At 39.1% G+C, this 23,307-nt stretch overlaps 2 protein-coding genes across 4 annotated transcripts; one reads left to right on the top strand and one right to left on the bottom strand.

Annotated features, from left to right (window-relative positions):
• Window positions 1-2,652: 2,652 nt before the first annotated feature.
• Window positions 2,653-7,496, top strand: slc25a55a (solute carrier family 25 member 55a). Of its 3 annotated transcripts, XM_017408935.3 has the most exons (10): window positions 2,653-2,781; window positions 3,427-3,525; window positions 3,663-3,788; window positions 4,102-4,157; window positions 5,342-5,432; window positions 5,513-5,631; window positions 5,721-5,916; window positions 6,009-6,163; window positions 6,253-6,328; window positions 6,412-7,496. In XM_017408935.3, the coding sequence occupies exons 2-10, from the start codon at window positions 3,506-3,508 to the stop codon at window positions 6,569-6,571; spliced, it is 999 nt and encodes a 332-aa protein (XP_017264424.1). In that variant the 5' UTR covers window positions 2,653-2,781; window positions 3,427-3,505; the 3' UTR covers window positions 6,572-7,496. The 3 variants fall into 3 exon arrangements, with proteins under 3 accessions (XP_017264424.1, XP_024860084.1, XP_017264426.1); XM_025004316.2 differs by lacking the exon at window positions 2,653-2,781 and having other exon boundaries at window positions 3,290-3,525; XM_017408937.3 differs by lacking the exons at window positions 2,653-2,781; window positions 3,427-3,525 and having other exon boundaries at window positions 3,703-3,788; window positions 4,561-5,432.
• Window positions 7,497-8,790: 1,294 nt separating this feature from the next.
• Window positions 8,791-18,329, bottom strand: tspan2a (tetraspanin 2a). The gene is made up of 8 exons (XM_017408554.3): window positions 18,119-18,329; window positions 15,698-15,800; window positions 10,812-10,909; window positions 10,504-10,578; window positions 10,324-10,413; window positions 10,159-10,230; window positions 9,958-10,041; window positions 8,791-9,816 (listed from the first exon to the last, which is right to left on the bottom strand). Exons 1-8 carry the CDS (start codon window positions 18,185-18,187, stop codon window positions 9,751-9,753), a joined length of 657 nt encoding a protein of 218 aa, XP_017264043.1. The 5' UTR covers window positions 18,188-18,329; the 3' UTR covers window positions 8,791-9,750.
• Between the last annotated feature and the right edge of the window lie 4,978 nt (window positions 18,330-23,307).

The raw sequence follows: 23,307 nt of genomic DNA, 5'->3' as shown, positions 1-23,307 counted from the left end.
CCTCCCTGCTGTCCTTGCTTATCCTGAGTGTGCGTGCTGCTTTTGTTCTTGTTCGAATATCTCGTTTGAGTTGTTTTTTTAGTTTTCTGACACGGTGCTTTTGTGTTCGTTGTGTCTTTTCTGACCTCGCCCTAGCAACAAACAGGTTGAGTTTGTTGGTGATCTCACATTTGTTTGACTATTTCTAAATACCAAAGCAGTCAATGTGATCATTGAACTCAATCATTTAATGTTAGGGTTAAACTGATTAGAACTAAACTGTATTTAATTGGCTATGAATTAGATCGTTCTATTAACTTTCTTCCTATTTGACGAGCTCTGTTTTGCATCTGCGCATTATGAACTGAATGTACTGAAGATGAAGATGATTCATAATAATAGCTGACCTGGTGTATTGTTAAACACACACACACATACGTAATGAAGCACAAAGGCTTTAATTGCCTGATTGAAACGGTATTTTGAAACAATAATGCCTCTATAGGGTGAAGCAGAGACTGAAAAGCTGTTTGTCTCCATCAGAACACCATGTAAACCAAACTATATTCCATATACTTCTTATTTAGATGTAATGCAGTTTTGTTTTTGCTTTGTTAGTTAAACAGAAACAAAACACTACAATAAGACTGTCTTTAAGAAGTTATTTGATCCAATGAACTTTGCTGTTATGCTCCCTAAATCAGTGAATTACCTCAACATCTTTTTATAAGTTTTATAAGGACAGGTTAATCCCAGATGATGACTTTGTGATCATCCACGGTTCATACCGTTTGTATGGTTTTGAAAGAAATGTTTGGAAACTTACAGGTTAGATTAACATAAAAGTATTTCACAAAACTACTGACACTATGACCTGTTTTTAGAGTTATCCTCAAACCTGTTTTTTGGTTGTTGTTTTAGTCCAAAGGCTGTGCCTTCAGCAGGGTGGGTTCACTTCCAATTATCAGATTTAAGAAATGCTTAGATGTGCACTGATATGACAGATTTGCCCCCCAGTCAAACCTTGCAAAGTTGCTAAAGATTGCTGAGTTCTCCTGTTTCAGAAGTTTGAGTTTCTCACATTTCCTGCAACATAAAATTTGCAGCGTGCAGTTTACTCAGTTCAGTTGATTATTTTAAAAAAACTGCATGTGCAATTGTGGACTTGTCCAAGGTTAAAGCTTGAAGTGAAGCTTCTTTTTTATTTTTTATTTTACTGCTCAAGCCCTGCAGGATTACTTGGTTAGTGCATTTTTCCTTGCTTGTGTCAGCAAGGTTTAGATTAATGTTAATATAATTCATGAGAGTCATATCCTGAAATCCTAAATCAAATCCTAACCTCAAATGACTGAGTGCTCGGCAGTGACATGAAATTGATGAACCAAGCACATGGGTTAGTTGTTCAGGTGGCAACATGAGGCTGCCTTTTCCAAAACTTTCCAAATCTTGACTTGCAAATATGGTGTTCCACCCACTGTTACACAACCTTTCAGCCCCAGGTCAATTGTTAGCAGGGAACCAGTTCCAAATGCCAAAAAAGTCTCAAGTTTTAAACCCAAAATTTCAGCTCAGCCCTCCTGTTTTAGTCAATCAGCTTGTAACTTTTCATATAGTTCAGTCAGATGCAGCTAAAACCTTTCCAGAATGTCGCAGATAGTCTGATGCAGATAACGTCTGTGAGATGGTTAGGATGCTTTCTGTTCTGTATTTAACTACAGACACAGGTGATGTTCGCCTGACCACAGGAACACTTTTGTTTTTATGCAACACAGATTTACTGAGCATCAAGGTGACTTTTTGGTGAAATCTTGCCAATGTTTCAAACAGCACAGCACAGCCGAGGGCACCCTGTTCTCACATTTACAGTTGCATTTCAGCTGATGTCTGATTAAAAGGGCGTGAGCAGAAATAAACTTTCAAACTCTCAATAATCCTCCTGACAAACAGAAATATAAAAGAGTAAGTAAAGTAACATAAAGTAAAAATGTATTTGTAAAGCACATTTCAGCAGCCAGGCATCCAAAGTGCTTTACATCATAAAAACATACACAAGGGGAACACATATCCCTTTTCAACCCTGTGAAATATAATACAATTTAAAAATACTAACTTACAAATTAAAAAAAAAAATTAAAACGATATAGATTTTGTTTTCCTTTCATTTCCTGTTGTGATGGTATGTTTTATTTTTTATTTAATTATTTTGAAATCTTATCTGCAAGATAAAATGTGGAGTTTAATAATTATAAGTAGTTTAATGAAAGCGCTAACTTGTATGTCTTGCTAGAATACAGTAGAATAGACTAGAATATAATAGAAGGATCTAATTCCCCATTAGACCACACCTAAATGTCTTCAAATGACAATTGACAATTTTTATAGAAGATACTCTAGATCTTAAGGATTTTTTTTTTACAGAAACTGAGCCTATTGCAAATATTAAGTCAGTCTTAAGACAAATCAATAACATTACAGTTTTACCCTTAAGCTTTTGTTTTATATAATTTACCTGGAATTTTGAAACAGTTTACACAATGGTTTCTTTCTTTGTGAGCTATGAAGCGTGAGGCTGTGTGATTGGGCGTTAGTAATTGATTGACAGTTCTACGTTCCAATAGATAACAGACAAACTCTCTGATTGGCTGGTGAAAAGAAATGAAGGCGGTACCTTTTTCATCTTTTTAAACCCAATGGAAATTTCCACTCGTTCCATTCATTGGTGTCAGCGGACCCGCCTAGCAGCAGAAGAGCTTAATATAACGACTTGAAACTGTCATAAAGGCTATACAAGGAGACTTTTTGGTAAGCCGAACATTGTGTTGATTGTTTCTGTAACTAAAAATGCACTTTTGTTTCGGTTAGTTATAGTTTAAAGCTATCTCGTTTACTTTTCGGGGATTTGTTTGAACAGATGTTTCGGTGTGCTTCAGTCTCCGCTTGTAAACTTCAGCCGAAGTTTAGAGTTTCGTATTAAATGAAACTATGTCCTGTGTTTATATAGTAGTTGTGAGTTTTATTATAATGAAATATCATTGAATTATTTTCTAATACTAGAGCGAAATTGATGTTTTTGTTTCATGTAGTTTCCCAAAACAGAGATGAGTTGATGCACTCATAAATCCTGTGATTTCTGTAGATTTTGTGCAATAAAAGGAAAATTACAAGGAAGTGTATCCGCTAAAGCCCGCTTGTCTATGTGCGGCTTCTAGATTGTATCAAATTTCTATGGAATGCCCATATAAGGGGGGTTCCGGTGGCGACCACGCCCACGGGTTGAGCCACTCAAATTAGCAGGGACCACAGCACCCTGCAGTTCAGTGACTGAAGCCCGCAGATAAGTCAGGAGGTTCTGCTGCGGCTCGGATAAGCTCAGGGTGCATCAGCCTGTGACTACTCGGAGAACTGTTAGGTATTCTTGGTGACTCATCGTGACTTCTCTCTTCTCAGGACCTTCTTCTAAAGCTTGAATACAAACGCTTGAATCCACATTACTTCCTTACATTCTTTGTCTCCACTTGCATCCAGCATGTCTCAGCAGCAGATCAGGTAAGCCTCATTTAAATTTGCCATTTTATTTAATTTCCTCACACAGTCTTTATTTAAAACCAGAAGCTACTGAATCTCTGTAATATGAAATGTTGGGAATTTATGATCACAAAACTTTTTCCACTATTTCCTTTCAGCCTCCCAGCCAAGCTCATTAATGGCGGTATCGCCGGCATTGTTGGGGTCACTTGCGTGTTCCCCATTGACCTGGCAAAGACCAGACTGCAGAACCAGAGAAGTGGGAAGCAGGTCTACAGGAGCATGTGAGTATTTATAACGACGCCGGTCATCGCGGCTTGACACACAGTCTCTGGAGATTACACCTGCTGCCTTTGCAATCCAGTAAAATCCCTGTTAAGTCCACCATGACGCATCCATGGCATCACAATGAATGTGTTGAACTAAACATTCCTGAGCTGATGAGCCACATCACCTCGTCATTTTTGACATTCCTCTTAGTCGAAAACATTTTTGGGTGGAGGCGTGTTTATAAAGGGTGGAAATTTACAGCTGAATCCTCTGTTATTTTAGTAGAGCTTGTTTCATATTGTTGTTTTTTTTGTTCTCTTTCTGTAGGATGGACTGCCTTATCAAGACAGTTCGGTCAGAAGGCTACTTTGGCATGTACAGAGGTAAGATTTGACACGCATCTGTATATTAAGAAGCAATAGGCTTTCACTTTAACTTATTGAGAGGATTAATTGTAGGGAAAGGGTAAGCTCTATATGGATAGACTCAAGAGCTCATTATTTACCTTTTTGGGTACTTTAATCTTAACTGATGGGTTGGTTTGTTTTATTGCATGAGATGCTTGATTTACATAAAAATCAAAATGAATCTCACACAAAATTGTTGAAACATTACATAGTTTGGATGTAGTCATTCAGTTAATTTGAAAGAAATGTGCTGTTTCATTGTTGGTTTAATAAAAAACTTTTAAAAAAAGTGACAATCTGCAAAGAAAATGGAGGCCGTTAGTCGAGGTCTCTGCCTTTGTGAGGAATGCTGTTTGCATCTGTGTTTTTCATATTACAGACTTGGGTCCCCCTGGGATATTGAAGGCTAGCCGATAAGGCGCAGCCACGCTGGAGGCAAATCATTTAATGGTTCTTACTATATTGCTCTACTTAACTATAGGCGCAAGTTTTTTTTGTTCTGCCATTTGTTCATTCTGTAATTTGACTTCCTGTCAGTAACTACCTGGCTGTCTCCTCTGTCATGTCCCCGTCTCGTAGACTGTCTGTTTCTTTTTTGTTTTACCTTCTGGACTATAACACGTGGACTTGGACTTTGGTTGATCTTGCAAATGGATCTGAGCTGAACTGCTTGTTTTTTATTTATTTATTTATTTTTTTATATTGCAGATGCTTTTGTAACTTTGCTCAAAGTCTGCTCACATTATATATATATATATATATATATATATAGTCTGCCGTTTCACTAACATCTTTCATTCTGCCTTCGTTTTGTCATTAACGTACCAACTTGCAGCCTTTCAATAGACACAATTCTACGTTTTCCTCCCTCAAAGTCAGCCTTGTTTACAAATTATGACTACATAATCTTCATCCTTGCACTTTGTCATATGTCACTTCGTCTTTGTCTGTTTCTTGTCACGTCTTTAAATACTTTATTTATTTGACAAGTTTTTACTGAATCTGTTTTAAGTTAAGCATTTGTCTTGTCTGTGTGATGAGCTATACAACGGATTACTACCTTCTAATGTTGCGTATGATAATGACAGGAAGTGTTTTCTTTGTTCTGACTGAAAACTTTATGGCTTCAAGCGCTAACTGTATATTTTTTGTTTCTCCAGGCGCCGCGGTAAATTTGACTCTAGTTACCCCCGAGAAGGCCATCAAGCTGGCTGCTAATGACTTCTTTCGCCATCACCTCGCCAAGGACGGGTGAGCACGGTTGTATTAAAATAACGTTTTAACGTGTAGGATTTGTGGCTTTACTTCATTCTTCTGTTTTCCGTTAACAGGAAGGGGTTGACGGTGTTCAAAGAGATGCTGGCAGGTTGCGGTGCGGGCATGTGCCAGGTTGTTGTCACTACCCCTATGGAAATGCTCAAGATCCAGCTCCAAGACGCAGGCAGGCTGGGTAAGAATCCAAACTTCGGATGAGCTCATTTCTGTGGTTGACTTGCTATAAACCGTATTTAACACGCATTGTTTTATTTCTCCTCAAAGCTGCTCAACATCAAAAGCCAGTCATGATGTCTCCCTCAAAGCTTGTGGCCGCAAATGGCGTGCTCTCGCGCTCCTACAACTCCGGCACGGTGACGTCCACGCCGAGGGTTGTGTCGGCCACACAGATCGCGAAGGAGCTGCTCCACACTGAGGGCATCCAGGGGCTCTACAAAGGCCTGGGCGCGACTCTGATGAGGTACAGCTCCAGTTCTGTTTTTATCAAGCTGCCGATGCAGTTGCTTTGTGTCATGTTGTCACTGTTAAAACTTTTGTCTAATTATCTTTCAGGGATGTTCCCTTCTCTGTCGTTTACTTCCCGTTGTTTGCTAACCTGAACCGCCTGGGCAAACCCAGTCCCAGCGAGCAGTCGCCCTTCTACTGGGCCTTCCTCTCAGGCTGTGCTGCAGGCTCCACTGCTGCTGTTGCTGTCAACCCCGTCGATGGTAGGTTTTCTCTTCTGTTTTGTTTTTCCACTTATGTTATCATTCTGCATTTCAACACTGTTCAACAAATGATTATTTGCTCCTTCCAGTGGTGAAGACCAGACTGCAGTCCCTGAACAAAGGGGCAAGCGAGGAGAGTTACGATGGAGTTGTCGACTGTGTGAGGTATGACAGAACCTTCTCAGTTTGTTTTATACTTTTTTCCTTCCATGCATGAATCCTAATAAACCAATCTTCTGTCTCAACAGTAAAATCCTGAGGAAAGAGGGACCCTCTGCCTTCCTGAAAGGTGCCGGCTGCAGAGCGCTGGTCATCGCGCCTCTGTTTGGAATTGCACAGGTCATGTACTTTGTCGGCGTTGGTGAATATATCCTGGACAACTTCCCTCCGAGCTTCATGTCTGTGTGAGCCCCACATCATCTGACTCAATAAACGCAGGACCTGGTGGACATCTGGCAGCTGCGAACAACTAGTTTACAAAGACTGAGTTTAATTTTTACTATCTGTACGGTCCAGCAGCTGTGTTGCACTTAAACACTTTCCTGAAGCTGTCGACTCGACTGAGGCCATCGTTTGCACTAAACGCTGTTGGCCTTCTTGGGTTGGGGACTCAAAAATGTTCATCTTTGTCCTCAAACCGTCTCATTCAGATTCCCTCTGTGAGGGAGGGACTTCATTCAAAGACAGACTTATTTTAGTTTTTTTTATTTTTTTCATACTTGTTATTTTATAAATACAATCACCTATAATTTTTGTTCATTTTATTTTTTTCCCCAGTTGCCATTACTGTCTCATTCTACATCACCTCAGTTTGGATCTCAGAGTTGTAATGGGCAAATGTATGGGGCCTAGTTTACACAATTTATTATAAGGGGATGTATTTTATTTTAATTTTTTTAACTTTCTTTTTGGAATTATTATTATTTTTGTTATTATTATTATTAGATTTCATTTGACTGATCTTGAGCCTTCCTATCGGCATGGGACCACATGGTTTACCAAATCATCACACGTCCTTGTTTATCATAGTCCTGTTGCTGTAAGAGGTCTGCAAAATGGAGAGTTTCTCTTTCTGCAAAAACTTGAAGTCATTTATGCACATTGTATGTGTGTTTGTCTACATAATCTCACTTGAAATATATTTATATGTGAATACCTTCAGCTTCAGTCATGAGATCATTTCTGGTTCGGGCTGTAAACGGAGCAGGTTTGTATCTGTTCCTAAAAAGCTTTTAAAACCTGAAATGAACATTATAGATACTGTGAGAAATGACTGTTACGATACTGTGTTTTGGGGTGGCTTTTGTATGTATTAAATAAATTTGCAATTCAATCTTTGTGTTTATGGTTATTATTTGTTGCTACTGAAGTAAGGTTTGTATTTTCAGTTATTTCCCAGCACTTTAATATTTACAGAGAAACAAGGTGTTATGTGCTTTTGTAACACTTTACTGCTGAGGTTTTAGTTTGTCTAAAACGGCGATGGTGGCTAACAGGTCCGTCAAAACTAACTCCTGAAAGCTTTTGCACCTAAACTCTTCCAAATGTTCAGATACAGTGTCCATGTTAAATCTTAAAATGCCTTTGTCAAAAAATAAAAAAGTCCAAACCTTTTTCCTAAAGCTGACCCATCAATATTTTGTCTGGTTTAGCTGTGTCAACCAGCTGCATTTGTAAAGTTGTCTGACTATTTTAAATGGTGGACTACACCTAGAGTTAGAGTTGGAATGAAAGAAATTTTGTGACTCTCAGAGAAACTGATAAAAGATCAGGTTTGTCTGGGAAATAGGTGTGTGTGTGTGTGTGTGTGTGTTTTATCTGCATAAGGGCCAGCTGACGGGGCTGAGGATAAAGCCCGCAGGTAACCTGAAAACAGGACAGGCCCAGACAAAGAGAAATGGAGAACAAGAGAGGGAGTTCAACTCCTGCAATTTGCTGAAAGGGCCCACCTTTTCTATTTGCCCTTACTGCAGCAACACTGGCAGAAACTCCCCGACAGTCTGTTTTCTTTGAACGTGGACATTTCTAACCTTGTATTAAACCCTTTCAGTTCCAGAAGTAGAACTCAACAGCTATAGACTGGCAAATTGAGAAAAACAGTCAGTAATATGAAGCCTCATTAAAAGCTCCTTAGAAAATGGATTGATGGGAACGTAACGAGCCCACCATGACATCCACAGGGTTCATCAGATTTATTGCTGCAGTGCTGGAATCATAAACTCAGGCTTCTCCACAGATATTCTTAGGCTAAGGTTGCTTTGGCGCCATAAATTCATGTTGAATAGGTGTTTAACATAATGCAGGTGGTCGTAATGTTTTGGCAGATGGTGTATGCATAAGAGTATTTGCTTCTCATCCTGTGAATATATATTATTAACTTGGGGATAAATATGTGTTCATGGATGATAAAGTCGGGGTGTTATTTCATCACTGACTGCAGCGTTCAAACAGCAAACCTGAACAAAGCGCCAACGTGTTCAGGAAACGACCCGACCACGAGATATACGTTGATGCACTTCCTTGTTCTCTTCTTATGAAACAAAGCAGGAAGCTGGCTCTTTAATCAGGAACAAGAACCAAAAACCTCGCCCCCACCCCCCCAAAAAAAACAAGCAGGCAACCAGTGATAAAAGCACCCAGTATTTCTTTATTTATTGTTAACAGTATGACACAAACTATATTATTCTATATTTGACATCTTATTGGCACACCAACAAAATTTACATCCACAATAATTCACACAAAATGCAAACTAGCTCACTGTTACTGTTTAAACATGCTTGAGAAGAGCTCAGTGCAGCGCGTCGCCAACCTCTCACACAAATTTGGAAATTTACAAAAGGGGCAGTTTATCATCAGACCGTCCTAGCCTTTGGGTTAGTTTCATGTCTACACATATTCTATTGTGCTTTACGGTAGAAATACTTGAGAGTGGAGACAAGAAGCTAGCACACTCGTTACGCGTACGTGTGTTCAGATTACGAGAGATAGTCAAATTATTCAGTAGTAGTTTGACTGAAAAAGGTCAAGTAGGCACATAATGGAAATTCACTCTGCAAAGGTAGGCTAGTCCTCAAAACACTTAAGCACACAAGAAAATGCCAAGAAGTAGACTCAAAAGAGGAAGAAAATGCAAAGAATGCGTTAACGGCTAAGGCCTGAAATAGCTGTCCGTATTTACAGCAGTGCTGCTCCTTCACAACATTCCTGTGTCAGAGAAGGCTTCGCGCTCCGTGTTGGTGCTACAGAGCAGCGTTTCAGCCTCTGCACAGCAGCCAGAGCGGAACAAAAGCTAGGAATGTCTCAGAGTTGTGCTGAAAGCAGAGCTTTAGTTATGGAAAGAAAGACAGAGGAGTAAATCAGTGTTTCAGTGCTGGTGGAGTCAAGAAGAAGGTGTGAAGATACCGATCCAGCGTATCGTGTTGAATGTGGCCCCCACCTAATCAGTCTGGTCTATGAAAAATGCCATCGAAATGTAACTTTGGCATTGCCCTTCTCATAGTAACAGATATTGATTATGAAGGGTTGTGTGAGTGTGCGGGGGGTTTGGTTGTTGCTGGGCAGTGAGGGGGGAGGCAGCGGACCGTCTATATGACCTCCCTGGTGTTCCTGATGGCGCAACACAGGACCATACTGAAGACCATTCCAAGGATCTGAAAACAGAAGGTTGGTGGCAGGTAAAAGCACTTAATGCAGCAAGATATAAGGTATTATTATTATTAATAACTTGAGAATAAATGTTAAAATGTGAAACGTTTGGCATTTAATAAGTTTGAGGTTTTGTAAATTCTCACCATTACTCCAGCAATACCAATACCTATATATCCGATGATATACAGCTTTTTCTCAAAGAACTCTTGTATTGCAGCAAAACAGTCCTAAAGAACATAAAAAACAGAATTTATATGTACATATATACACATATATGAACTCAATCAGGCGCTGTAGTGCCACCTTGTGTTCATGAAGTATGGCAGCAGGTTGGGAGGGTTTACCTGAGTGTCTTCTGCAGCTTCTGGACACAACTTTTCAATTACACCTGTTGTGGGACTTCCACAACAGTTCAGCTGTAAACAACAACAATATATATATATATATACATTTGTGTTGGTGCTACTGTTGACCAGAAAGTAAGTGAACAAAAGATAAATTGTACTCACAGTGTTGTGGTAAAGTATTGCTATTGCGGTGCCATTCGGATTGTTCTCATCAACGGAGTAGTTATAAAACCTTTTGACTTCTTCAGTAATCTGTTATAAATAGATAATAAAGAATACAAACTTGTTTATTAATCAGATGACCCATGGCTACTTAACCCTGACAATGTTTAATACCTTTACCTCTTCCCTGTTCATGAATCCAAACACACCAGCAGTGATCTCAGCTCCAAAGATTATCAGCAGGCAAGCAAAAAACTGCAGAATCAGAAGGAAAACGGGCTTGTTATTCCCTTGAAGCATGGGCTGTTTTTAATTTAAAAATTAGCTTCTTTTATCAGCTATACTTTAAGGGTGTATTTAAAACCCAGTGATAGCTTTCTTAAATTTACACAGAGATAAATTCAGTCATCTACACTGACAAAAATCAAAACAGCGCCATAGTTGAGAAATAATGTCATTAAAGAGAGCTTTTAATCTGTTGAACCCACCGATGCAAGAAGACACTGAGACTCCCGCACAGCCCCGAAACACCCGAAGAACCCCACGATCATCATCAGCCCTCCTGCACCGAGAAGGATGTACACGGCTGCAGAGACACAAACAGGTGGATCAGTTTGTGTTGTTGTGTAAAACCAAACATGAGAAAGGAAAGTCCACTGCTGAGCTGATGAGTTCAGAAATGAAACAAATAAAACTGCAGTTCACAGCCTTCTGCTGAAGATGGCAGCATGATGCAAAGTGCAGTCATGGCTTTAGGGAAGGACATTTTATAAAAAGTCTGTTTGTTGGGTTTGAATAACAGGAAGAACATGTAGGTGGGAACTTTTTTGTGGCCTCCCACAGCTCATAATCTGATTATCAACCTACTCCAGGGTGAATTTCATAGCTTTCTGTGGGGAGAACTGGAGATACCTAAGTTAAATGCTTCTTTAAAAAAGAGACTTAACATGTGGTTAAGTTTTTTAACCACAGTGTGTGTGAATAGTGTGTGCTGTACTGGTGGTCAGTGAGTTAAAATTACATATCAAAAAGCAAATACTGGTTTCAGCAAAGACAATTCAAATCCCATTATCTGGAGTTGTGTAGGAAACTAAAATTTAAATGCTTTCCTCCTCTGAGCACCTATAATGACAACATGTCTGAGGCTTGGGCAGAATCTGTGCTGAATTATAATTAAATGAGAACGATTGGAGCTAGAAAATCAGCAGACAAACAAGGTTTCCTGTTGCCTTTTTTCATGCCTTGGTCTTGTTTCCAGCTATAAACTCCACTCATTCTTGCTGCTGCACGGTGAAGAAGAGAAACAGACGCCATCTGTCTCATAACATGGCAAATGAAATTTGGAAGGTTCGATTGCTGCAGAACGTGATCAACTCAGCTCGCTTCAAGTCTGCCTGACGTCACCTCCCCTGCCTGCTCCCACCCTTCACTACTGAGTCCTCTGCACCGTAACCATACACCAGGCTGGCTCCTCAGCGCCGTGCTAAGAGCCTAATCGGTGACATAGGCAGCAACCACGGCAGCAGTTTAATTAATCCTCATGGGTCCAATGCAAGCTGTTGTTTTCCTGTTGTTGAACAAAAGGGGAGGTAAAGATGTGGCGAATAGACTGCTGACCTGGAGGGAACTGAAAATATTTTGCAATGGAAAATATAATGAGCCAATAAATATAAAAAAAACTTTTTTATTCCAACAGTTCCTCACTTTCATACTTCCTCTAGTAAAGCTGGAAACATCTTGCAGACAACTGTCAAGTTGTGCTTCTCAATCCGAGTATCAGTTAGAAACACATATTAGTGAATATAAACATCTGGATTATCTCTTAGTTTAACCTTCTCCCTATTTTATACACACATGGAATGGCTGTTTACACGCAGGAGAGCAAAGAGGTGACAGCATGCAAAGTGAATCACCCACAGGGAATGCTGCCACTTTGTCTTATTATGGTATCACAGACTTCAGTCCCTTTGCCAGAGCTGTATGTGGGAAGCAAACTTCTGCTCAGTAAGTTTATGATGTTTGTCTTGTCGTTGATCCTCTGCAGGATCATGCAAATAACTTGCACCGGTGGTGAGACTTATACAGGCCTAAATTCAAGAGCCGCACCAACACGACTCGTTAAAGATGCTTAGCTGCTTCCTGAATCCTAGTCCCTCTCAGCCAGTGAGGCTGCTTGGGACTTTTAAAGCCTCAAATCAAGAAAAGCAGACAAGAGTAGAAGAGTTGTTACTAATAATACATCTACTAACTGCTCAGAGCAAGTGTTGCATCTTGCTGTATGAATTTACTGACAGAACTATCATCACGCTCTTTCAGATTTGTGAAGGAAGCTTTTCTTGTATGTCAACAACAACAATAGGATTTAGAACAAACAGGAACATTGTTTTGGTAAAATTAATAGATAAATACAATAAAAAACCTGTAATGTTTCAGCATCTGGATAAAACGGATGAAACCACATCCCAGTTGTTATTACATTTTCAGTGCCACACAAGCCTAAATGCACATACTCTTTAGCTAGCAAAACCTTAACATTTCTAATCAGAATAACTGTTATAAAATGTGCAAAACGTCCATTATGTAGACAGACTTCACCAGGCTTTTTTGTACCCACAGCTTCAGTGTAACAGACTCTGATTTTTCCATCAGATTCTACATTAACTGCTTCTGCAAGCACAGAAAATTGAGTTACCACCTGCTCATCAGCTACAATACAGAATACAACTTTTCCTTAAGCTTTTTTTTAATAACAAAGCAGCTAGAGCAGACAGATGCATCATTTCCTGAGCACTCAGAAAAGCAGAACCTTAACTTATCTTAACCACTTATTAACCACTTATATTTTGCATAAACTGGTAAAAAAAAGACATTTCTATGTCCTTCTACTGCATATGTTTGGTGTGTATTTTTTATTTTTATTTGCTGTCATGTTTTAAGTGTCTTTCAGGGAAGATTGTGTTTTTTAATCCTTATAAAAAATAGCTTTTGCATCAGAAAGCTTTGTGTCTCATATTTTCATTGTGTGAAGCAGGGTTTTTTTTTAAAGGCTGTGCAGCCTGATATCACTCCAGTTACAGGAGGAGACTTCAGTAAAGCCTCCTGGCTCTGACACACCCAACCTGCTCTTTATGTCCTGGGAGAGTGAAGCAGTTCCATGACAGCACAGCATGGAGCTGATGAAGTGAAGTCACCATTTTAGGTCATAGTTTAAACGGGAGCAACAAGAACGGGCTTCATTCTGATCATTCACTCCTACACGCAGCAGCAAATACAAGGCCTGTTGTGTTGAGTACTGAACACTGTTTGTCCTCTCTACTGTATGTTTTAATTATCTGTTGTGGGTTGTGTTCTGAGTTTTGCACAGTTTTATACGCACACCTGACCATAAAGTTAGCCAGAGTTTCAGGAAAGAGACAGAGCTGTCATTCACTCAGTTCACTTATCATCATTCCCATCTCTCGCTGCTATTTCTGTGCTACTGTTTACAAAACCTCCATCTGTCAGGGAACAACGACTTTCAAGCTGACACCATAAACTCACAATAAATTGAACCCAGCGGCTGGGACATCACAGACTTGCTTATCAACTTCGTTTTCTAATATTCCCACCTTGGCCCCTTTTATATGAAGACAAACATACTTTTGGGCGTAAAGTGGAGCCTTAAATAATAAACAAATATTCTTGAATTTGTGTCTTTGTGGTCTTTAGTAAAACAGCTGATGAGCCATGTCTTGTGGCTTAAAATTATTTTTAAAAGTCAGTGTTTAATCTGAAAAGTTGAAACCTTTTTGAGAAGAGTCTACTGAACTCAAACATGTTTATAGCTGTGGCATTCCATTGTACAGCAGTTTTTCAGGTCTTTAGCTGCAACATGAACTCTGAAAATGGACAAATTTGACGTTGAAATAACAAATATATACAAAGAATGCTTTTAAATGACGTTCATCAACACCAGTTTCCTCTGACAGAACTTGGAAACATTTTTCTCCTATAATTTTAAACAAAGAATAAATAAGTGCAGGCAGACCATTCTCCAGCACCATAAAATCAGGCTCAATAATATTAGGTTATACATAAACAGGAAACATATTAAACAGCCTTTAAATTGTGGATAAAATTAACTGAAAAGTAAACTATGGGCAGCAATAATCTTTGGTAACATAACAAATGAATTAATAATAAATACCACACCACATTTCTGCCCAGTATATGTAAATCTGACCAACACATAAACATGTTTCTGTTTGCTAAGTTTGATTAGCTGTAATGGTGAGCTGTTGACTCTAAAAGTTAATCAGTCGTAGATAGTCAAGTCAAGTCAAATTTAATTATAGGGCACTTTGCAGCAACAAGGCAGTTCAAAGTGCTTTACATCATAAAAACATAATGCAATAAATGAGCAGAAGTACAATAAACAGAGGATATAAAAAGCTATGGAAACTAAGATTTAAAAAGTTAAACTAAACTTATCTAAAACAAGTCATACTAAAATAAACTGAGGAAAACCAAACTAAGATATAATAAACTGATAATAAGCTAACATAAACTAAAGTAGGATTTAAAAACTTCAGCTGAACAGATGAGAAATGATACAAACTAAACTAAACTAAACTAAACTAAACTAAACTAAACTAAACTAAACTAAACTAAACTAAACTACTCAGTGTCTGTAAAACTAACAGAGCTACAACCCTTCTGTGTTAGCTAAAGTTGATTAGCTGTGGTGGCCATCTTGACTCTGAAAGTTAATTAGTTGGAGATGTTTAAGCCCTTGATAACTTTCTGAGAGTTTCATTAAAATCTGTTCACTGGTTTATGGGATATTTTGCTGCTGTCATTTCTGGCAGCGGATGATAATAAGTTCGCTTTCCAAACCACCAGCGTAGAAGTTGCAGCATGTAAATCCAATTCCCTGAGTACATTTCACATGGACTGACAGGTTTTCAGAGAGCTGTACTTTCTAAGCAGCTGCTGCCAGGCACTAAAATGGAAACCTGTCTCTACCACTGAATGAAATGCTAAATATCCAACAGGAAGATCCTCACACTTAAAAAAAAATAGTTCTGTGACTTTTCTGCATCTCCTGTCACAGGCCAGCAGTAAAAATGGAGTGTTTCTCAGACGTCCGTTACTAAAGTACACTATGAGAAGAGTTTAGTTTGTTATTGTCATCATTTGAATTACACTCAAACCCAGTCATCTCAAGTTTTCTGATATGGTTATTTTATGATGCTTTTTACTGAAGAACTCTTTAAATCTTTCCTCAAGTGACAAAAATCCTTCCTGAAAGTCGACAACATTTACATCAGGTAGAGTTTAATGGTGAGGACTATCAGATGTTGTGTTGACGTGAGGTGGGTTTACAGGGTAGTACCTATGAAGAAGGTGTCGGGGGCTCCATCGCCTGTCAGAAGATCCACGGTGTGTTGGTCAAATCTCAGCCACAATCCCACCCCCAGCACCAACAAGCCCGACAGCTGAGGATCAACACATTTCACAATCAGCATGTCACTTATCAGTAAATGAATCATTTGCAGACACATGTAAGACATTCAGAATATTGCTTTCTTCTTTCTTTGGAATCAAACACTTCTGAACATTGTTGGCTGAGGAACCTCTGGTCCCTCATGTTGTTTCGCTTTTTAATTATTAACTAATTAAGATTCTGCAGGAGGCCCTCTTGCCTTTATCTTGTCAGTAAAGTGTCTCCTGATCTTCACTGACTGTTTTTTTTCTTCTTCTTCTTCTGTTTATTCAAAACAGGCTCCTGACAGGAATGTTAACGCTCCGCCTCTTGAGCGACCTTAGCCTGGTTAAGAAACCAAAATTCCTTTTTATTTGTTGTAAACAGCTGAGAAGTCCTAAATGTGGGAAAATGCACAAGTGGAAGGTAGTGCTTGGTTTCATCAGAACCTCGTGAAAAATGAAAGAACAATCCTTCTATTTTCTTATGGACTGTGAAGTGAAAATATAGATTTTATTATGTAATTGCCTGTTTCTTTTCTAGATTTTAATTCTTGCTCTTAATTGCTGATGACACCTGCTTAAAAGCGACAGGACGAAAGGCTGACCGGACCTCTGCAGCAGCAGCTCACGCTTCGACACGGGCCGTCACGTCTGAACATCAGCGTATCGGTGGTCCAGCTCCCACAGTACGTTTCAGCTGCAGGCTGTGCCAGCCTCACAGTGCCTGGGTGATGTAACTCGTGCTGGCATTGGCTGCGAGTTGGCTCTGCACCCCAAAATGACAGCGCGCTGTCCGCCTCTTTTGGCTCGGACCACAACAGCTCGGCTTTCAGTCCCAAAAAATTGCTCAACAAAGAGGGTGCTGTCAGTTTGGATGACACAAGAGATCATCTTACAGAGCACAGAGTCAATGCAGCCTCTTTAACTCATATATACTGTATCATTTAACAGTAAAGCCCCAGCTGACAGCTGACAAAGTGCTTTGCTTTTATTTTTTTATATCAAATCCCACAAATGTAGCTCTGGTTCTGGAGAAACAGTTGGTCTCTAATAAAGCAGCACATGAAGCTGGAACCGATCCAGATAAAAACTGAGGTTAGGAATGGTTCTGCTGCTCGAACTTGATTAAACAACTCAAACCTTCCTTCAAACTTCAGTACTACTTATGCTGCTTAAAGCAAGTAAATAAAACACATCATCTATTATCGGACAAAACTGGTCTGAAGCCACGAAGCCAGCAGTCCTCGAACAAATGAATATCACCCGCCGCCTTATATGGCAGTTTTAAATCAAGATGGCTGCCACAGCCACATCTCACAAGATGTGTTAATGCTCAGAGTGTTTGTTGAGTACGACTCACAGCTACTACCACATAAATTTCACCTCATTGTCTGTAAGCGTAAGTAAGTTATAGTCATTTTTGGGTTGGCAAACTGTGGCAGCCATCTTGAATTGGGTTGAGTTGTAGATGAATACAAACAGTGATGAGTTTTGAAAGTTTCACTGAAATCCGTCCACCGGTTCCTGAGAGATTCTGCTGATAGTAGAGAATCAGAACATTCTCACTATTAAAATGTTTCCACCTGTCAATCATTCAGACAGGCAACACACAGATGTTAGATATCGGCTGATAGGTGACTGCAGGGTGAATTTATAACAACCAAAGGAAGAGGTAACCTTATCTGGGCAGCCCATCTGGCCAAAAAACAAACCAAGCACCATTTTTTCCCCTAAACACCCTGCCTGTAAATAAAGTCACAGCACAATGTCAGCTGCAGCAGGAAAGTCACAACACAATGGTAAACCAGGAGAGGGGATCTGTGATGGAAAAGTGGCAGCAGTCTGTAGCTCTGATCTGTGAGCTGCAGAAAAAAAAAAAAACAGGATGCATGAAGATCTGCCTTCAGGGGTGTTAGGAATCAGTCGCCTGCAGGCTCTGATGGGGTCTCATTATTGGGTTTTAAAACGATGCTGCCGCTTTAGGGCTGTTTAATAAATCGAATGAAAACCGATCATTGTGGCTCAGATTTGGTTAATTAAGGGAAGCAGAGAGAAAGGGGAGCGTGGAGTTGATCGAGCAAGTTCCCGAAAAATGTAATAATAAAAAATAAATAAATAAAATAAAATTTAACAACAGAACAGACAGCCTGCGTGAAACCACAACAAGGCGGAGCAGCTCCCCAACTGTTAGGAAAATACATTTTTTTTGTTGTTGTTGTTCAAAACCGACCAATCAGCAGCGTTTTTATAAGCGATCAAATAAAAACAGATGATAAAGATGTGCGAATAATGAAGGGAATATAAGATCAGAATAAGACCGCGGACTCACCCAGAAGATGAAGTTAAAGACGAACAGCAGATATTTCACGCATTTCATCCCTCCCTGCACTTTGCTCATGATGCCGCCTGATTTGTCGATATGTTCGATCCAAAATGGGTTTTTTAATTTTAATTATTTTTTTTTATATTTATGCAATCGTCGCTTCTGTCGCTAGAACATCAGCTCATACACTGATGAAGACCTACCTCCTCACACCGTACAGTACACATGTGCGCATGCGCACAAGCTGCCTGCCGCCTGCACGCACCTCGCGCCACCCACTGCGAGGGCTGAGTTTGTGAGGCGGCCAGAAAGGGACCAGCAGGGATCAGCAGGGATCACCAGGGACCTGAAGAGAGAATGGGGACCAGCAGAGAACTTCAGGGTCCAGCAGGGACCTGCAGGGGCCAGTAGGGACCCTGGGAGCTTCAGTTTTATGTCGATGGTTTTATTATTTTTTTTCTACATGTTGATAAAAAAGGGCAGGACTGGGCCAGAAGTAAAAGTTTTATTTTAAGTCTGATGTTAAACTTATTAGCCTTTAATGCTTAAGCCCCCTGTCTGTCTGTTAGCAAAATATCTCATGAACCACATTTAATGAATCTTGCGGAAAATAATTATGGGATTCACATCTACAGCCACGCCAGTCACTTTTACATATATTAATTTAAAAAGAGGTGTGAGAGTAGCTGAGACTGATTCCCAACACATAGTCTGAGTGCTAACAGATTGCACAAGATCTCCACTTAATGTGTTACCATTAACTCTTGGGAGTCAACTCTTTCTGTTAGCAAAATATCTCATGAACCACTTGATAGGTTTTAATTTAATTTAAACTTTAAGGAAATCCTCTCTAAATATACAGCTAAAACTGATTCACTTTTGAAGTCAATCCAGTTAAAGATGACCATCACAACCACCTTACTTTAGAAAACACACACACAAAAAAATGTGTATGAATCGTTAATTTTACAGATGTTACGTAAAAAGTAGACGTGGTTGGAGCTGAGAGCAGGTCCCAACACACGCCACAAGGGGGACTCATTGTGCAAAATCTTTGTTTTAGGATTTTAGCGTGAACTGTTGAAGTCAGCCCTGTTCAAATATTTCAGGCAAAACTGGACAGATTTTAATAAATCTTTCAGGAAATAGATTAACTGCTGGAGACAATCTTAATTCAAGATGGCCTCCGTGGCTAATAAACTTTAACCCAACACAAAAATGGCTAAGAGTTTACAAACACTGCGGTAGTAGCTGAGTGTCATTAACGATGTGCGCTCTGAGTGTGGCGTCTTGTGTAGGATGTTATTTCCAAGGTTTGACAACAGTGGCTACAACTTTGTCATTTTTCAACAAAAGATGATCTTAATCCTAAACTACAAAATCAGCTGATGATAAGCAATCCTGCAAGGAATGCTAGGCCTTTAACTTGTGACAAAAAATAGTTTGTATGACTAAACATAGAGCCGTCAGTGTGATTCATGGCTGTAGCTCGTGCACAGAACTGCCATCTGCTATTTCTAGGCTATTCTTAGGTTAATTTAAACTTCAGCTGTTGTGGAGCTAAACAACTAGCTGACAAGAAGCCAGTGTCCCTTATATATATACCCACATGTGACCTTTACACTGACCCTTCTGAGATATCCGTGTTTGTCCTGAAAATACAGCCTGGTCTTGTTGGCTCTGAACACAGACTGAATCCAACAAACAGCCAACAAACACAGATTTTAAGAATGCAGAGTATTAGCAGCTAAACTGATTGTCCTGCAGTGTTGGAGGTATTTGTGATCCCCAGAGGAAGAACCCTTAATAATTACTGTTTTAAAAATTGTGATAACTGCACTGAAATATGATTTACTGTGAGCGTTTGGGTAGTTTTGTGATTAGGTCGGTGTTTTGTTCCGTTAAAAATGTTTGTGAGAATAAAGCATTTCTTTGGGCAGTGGGAGGAAGGTGGAGCTCCCAGGGAGAACCCGTGCAGGCACAAACGGAACATTCAAGCCCCGCGCAGAAACACGCCACAAGACTTCTGGCTGTGAGTGGAGGTCACCGCGCTGCCCCCTCCTCTTCGTGTCGTTTCCGTCCATCACGCTCTCCTGTGTGCCGTGCAGCGCCGCCTTCAGTGAATTCATGCAAGTTTGGCAAAGCTGTCACGTTTGGAACCAAGTGGGGAATTTAATCTCACCATGTCAACAATTCCTGACAGGAACAAACAAACAAACAAAAAAACCACTTCTCGAAACCTTTTAGCCTCTCAAACAATTAAACAATGACATTTGAGATGAAAAAAAAGATAAAAGTTTGCTTTTCTACATTTTCTTTACTTTTTTTTTGACATACTCTGTAAAAATGTGCTTCTAGACATCATCCAAAGCTATAACTGGGAAACAGGTGCAAACGCCAAACTGGCTTCACCTTAAATATCAAAATATAGGTGTGTTTGATCTACATGTTCATTTTATCTTAAATTCAAACCTTTTAGTTATTATTGACCAGTCAAAATAAACAGTTTTATTGTATTAAATCAGTAATAAGATGCTAATAAAGCAACTAAATACTTCAAATAAAATCAAACTTTACCGCTTTACCTTTTTTCCATCTACTGACATTACTCTTGACCAGTGGAACCCAGTTTTTAACCAAATTTCAGCTATTTTACTCTTTGTGCTTTTAGGAGAATCTCATTTTTTTTAATCCATCGCCATTCATGGCCTAAATACAATTCCAAGAGAGTATTTCTTGTTTTTATATTGTTTAAGCAGTGGGTATATTTGTAGTTAATACATAACCATTTTATAAAAGTTGGCCTATATTTTCTTTGTAACAAAAGTTGAAACTCGGTAACTGACTGCTTTCAAAGAATGACGTTTTATATCAGCTTTTTGCATCTCATAATCAACTTTTAGTCTGTCAGTATTCATCTTTAATCACTGCAGTAATGGCAGTCTCACTGAAAGTTACAGTTCAAAATACTGTATGTATTTTTCTGAAACATCAATGTTTTTCTAGATTTTTTTTTTAAATTCATGTTGTTGCTGTTGCATTAAAGTCCACATCCTCTGCACTGTGTGCAATCTCTGCTCACATCAAGAGGAACCGATTAGTTGTTGAATCAGTGCCTAATTTGTTGGATAGATGTCTGCGTGGATGAATTTGAGTACTTCTGAGTGTGAGGCTTTCCTTTGAATTAAAGACCAATATGGCTCGTTCCCAAAGCCCTCCTTTGTCATCTCTGCAGGCTGAAGGGTGTGTGTGTGTGTGTGTTGGTGGGGGGGTCAGATCGGGTTTGCCCACCCTGACATCCCAGCTTCTCATGTTTGCGCTGCCTTTGTTTGCTGCCCTCATGTGGGAGGAGGGAGACAGCGACCCCACTGTTTGTGATTTAGTCTGGGAGGATCATGAGACACATCACCTCACTGCCTACTGCCTCTATTTTTAGATAGATAGATAGATAGATAGATAGATAGATAGATAGATAGATAGATAGATAGATAGATAGATAGATAGATAGATAGATAGATAGATAGATAGATAACATTGTACTCTGCTGACATATAAGTGACTGATGGTTTCTGTGTGGCCCTTGAGTAAAATCATTCAGTGTTAACCTGATGGTCCACTACTTTCATGCAATTATTACAGTAAAAGTACACTCAAACGGAAACCATATCCTCAGGGTCATAATGAAGTCTAAATCCCATTATCCCTCCACAGCCATCCTCTCCTCTTCCTCCTCATCCTTCTCTGCTGCTCTTGACATGCAGATCGGGTGCAGTGGTGTAATCTGATCATCATATGGTGCAACTGTTAGTCATCCTCATGATTCAAGAGGCGACAGAGGTGAAGTGTGATTATGGCTAAATGATTTTTGCACTTGAGATGTTTTTTTTTTTTTTCTTTTCTAAAGATAGTGTGTCATGCTAATTCACTTGTCCAAAATAACAGGGTGACATTTTGTGAAGGTGTCAAAAACAGCTGGTTCAGAAAAACAAAACAAAAAAACAGTTCAATCACTTAAATAAATTGTTATAAATTACATAATCTTGAACCAGATTCATGAAGGACAATTAATGTGAAGTGGTTGTCTGTATCAACTTCTGAACCATGTAAATACACATCTGCATGATATATGTAGGCTTTACTTACAGAGCAAAGGTTAAAAGTAAACCGGAATTGATGCAAAAATACAGAATTTCTTTGCACTTTAATGTCTCCAACTAGTGGACAAAATGAGAAATGTCAACAAAATCTGTTAACTGGTTTGTAGGATAATTTTTTCTTCTTTCTTGACTTGTACATTATTTCTACCTCTTTTCTAAATTCTACAGTTTAATAAATGCATATTTGAAGTTAAATATAGTGTTTTTGTCATTTATTCATATGTGTGCTCTTGAATCCACTTGTATTTTTATAGGTATTTAAAATCATGATCAAAACTCAACCTTGATAACCTTTTCTGAAGCTTTCAGCTATGTTTGAGAGGATTAAATTTATTTTGTCCAATACAGTACTATTGTATTTTCAAGGTTAATTTGTATTAAAACAAGCAAACAAACAAACAAACAAAATGATAATGAATGATTATCTTTTTTATTCTGATTGATCTGCAATAACTGTATTATATAAATTAAGATATATTCCGGCTGCATCTTAAGGCTTACTGTATGACGCCGGTGTCACACATGACATATTCAAAGTCATCGGACATTTTTGAATCATTTGCTACAGATTAAAATGAGACTGAATCTAATGATCAAAGAAAAATTATCTACGGCTTTTGCCCACACGAGTAATGTCAATGATTATTTCTTTACAAATAGTTTTTTTCTGGTAAATTTTTAATATTATTCTTAGCGTTTTATTTATGATCATGTACTGTTGTATCGATTAGTTTGTGAAACTAGAATCACGAATGTTCTCTTTTCCCAGGGGACCTGAACTCAGCACCGCGCATGCGCAGACTGTAACCGCACAGTTCGAGCTAATCGGTGTTCAGATATTTTACGTTATCGAAAGTTGTTATTGAGAAGAATCGACTGTTCATAGATAACGACGGAAGTTCTTGTTGTCAGGGCGACAAAATGTATTTCTTAAAGTCATTTGGCAATGGTATTGGGATTTCAGAATAATGACACATTGTCGTACTAAGGTTTCTATTAGCGCTAAGTAGCTAAAGCTAATTAGCATGATGCTGGGTA

The sequence above is a fragment of the Kryptolebias marmoratus genome, linkage group LG4 (genome assembly GCF_001649575.2).
Source record: "Kryptolebias marmoratus isolate JLee-2015 linkage group LG4, ASM164957v2, whole genome shotgun sequence".
NCBI classification, from domain to species: domain Eukaryota; kingdom Metazoa; phylum Chordata; class Actinopteri; order Cyprinodontiformes; family Rivulidae; genus Kryptolebias; species Kryptolebias marmoratus.
This window is presented reverse-complemented; position numbering and strand designations above follow the sequence as displayed.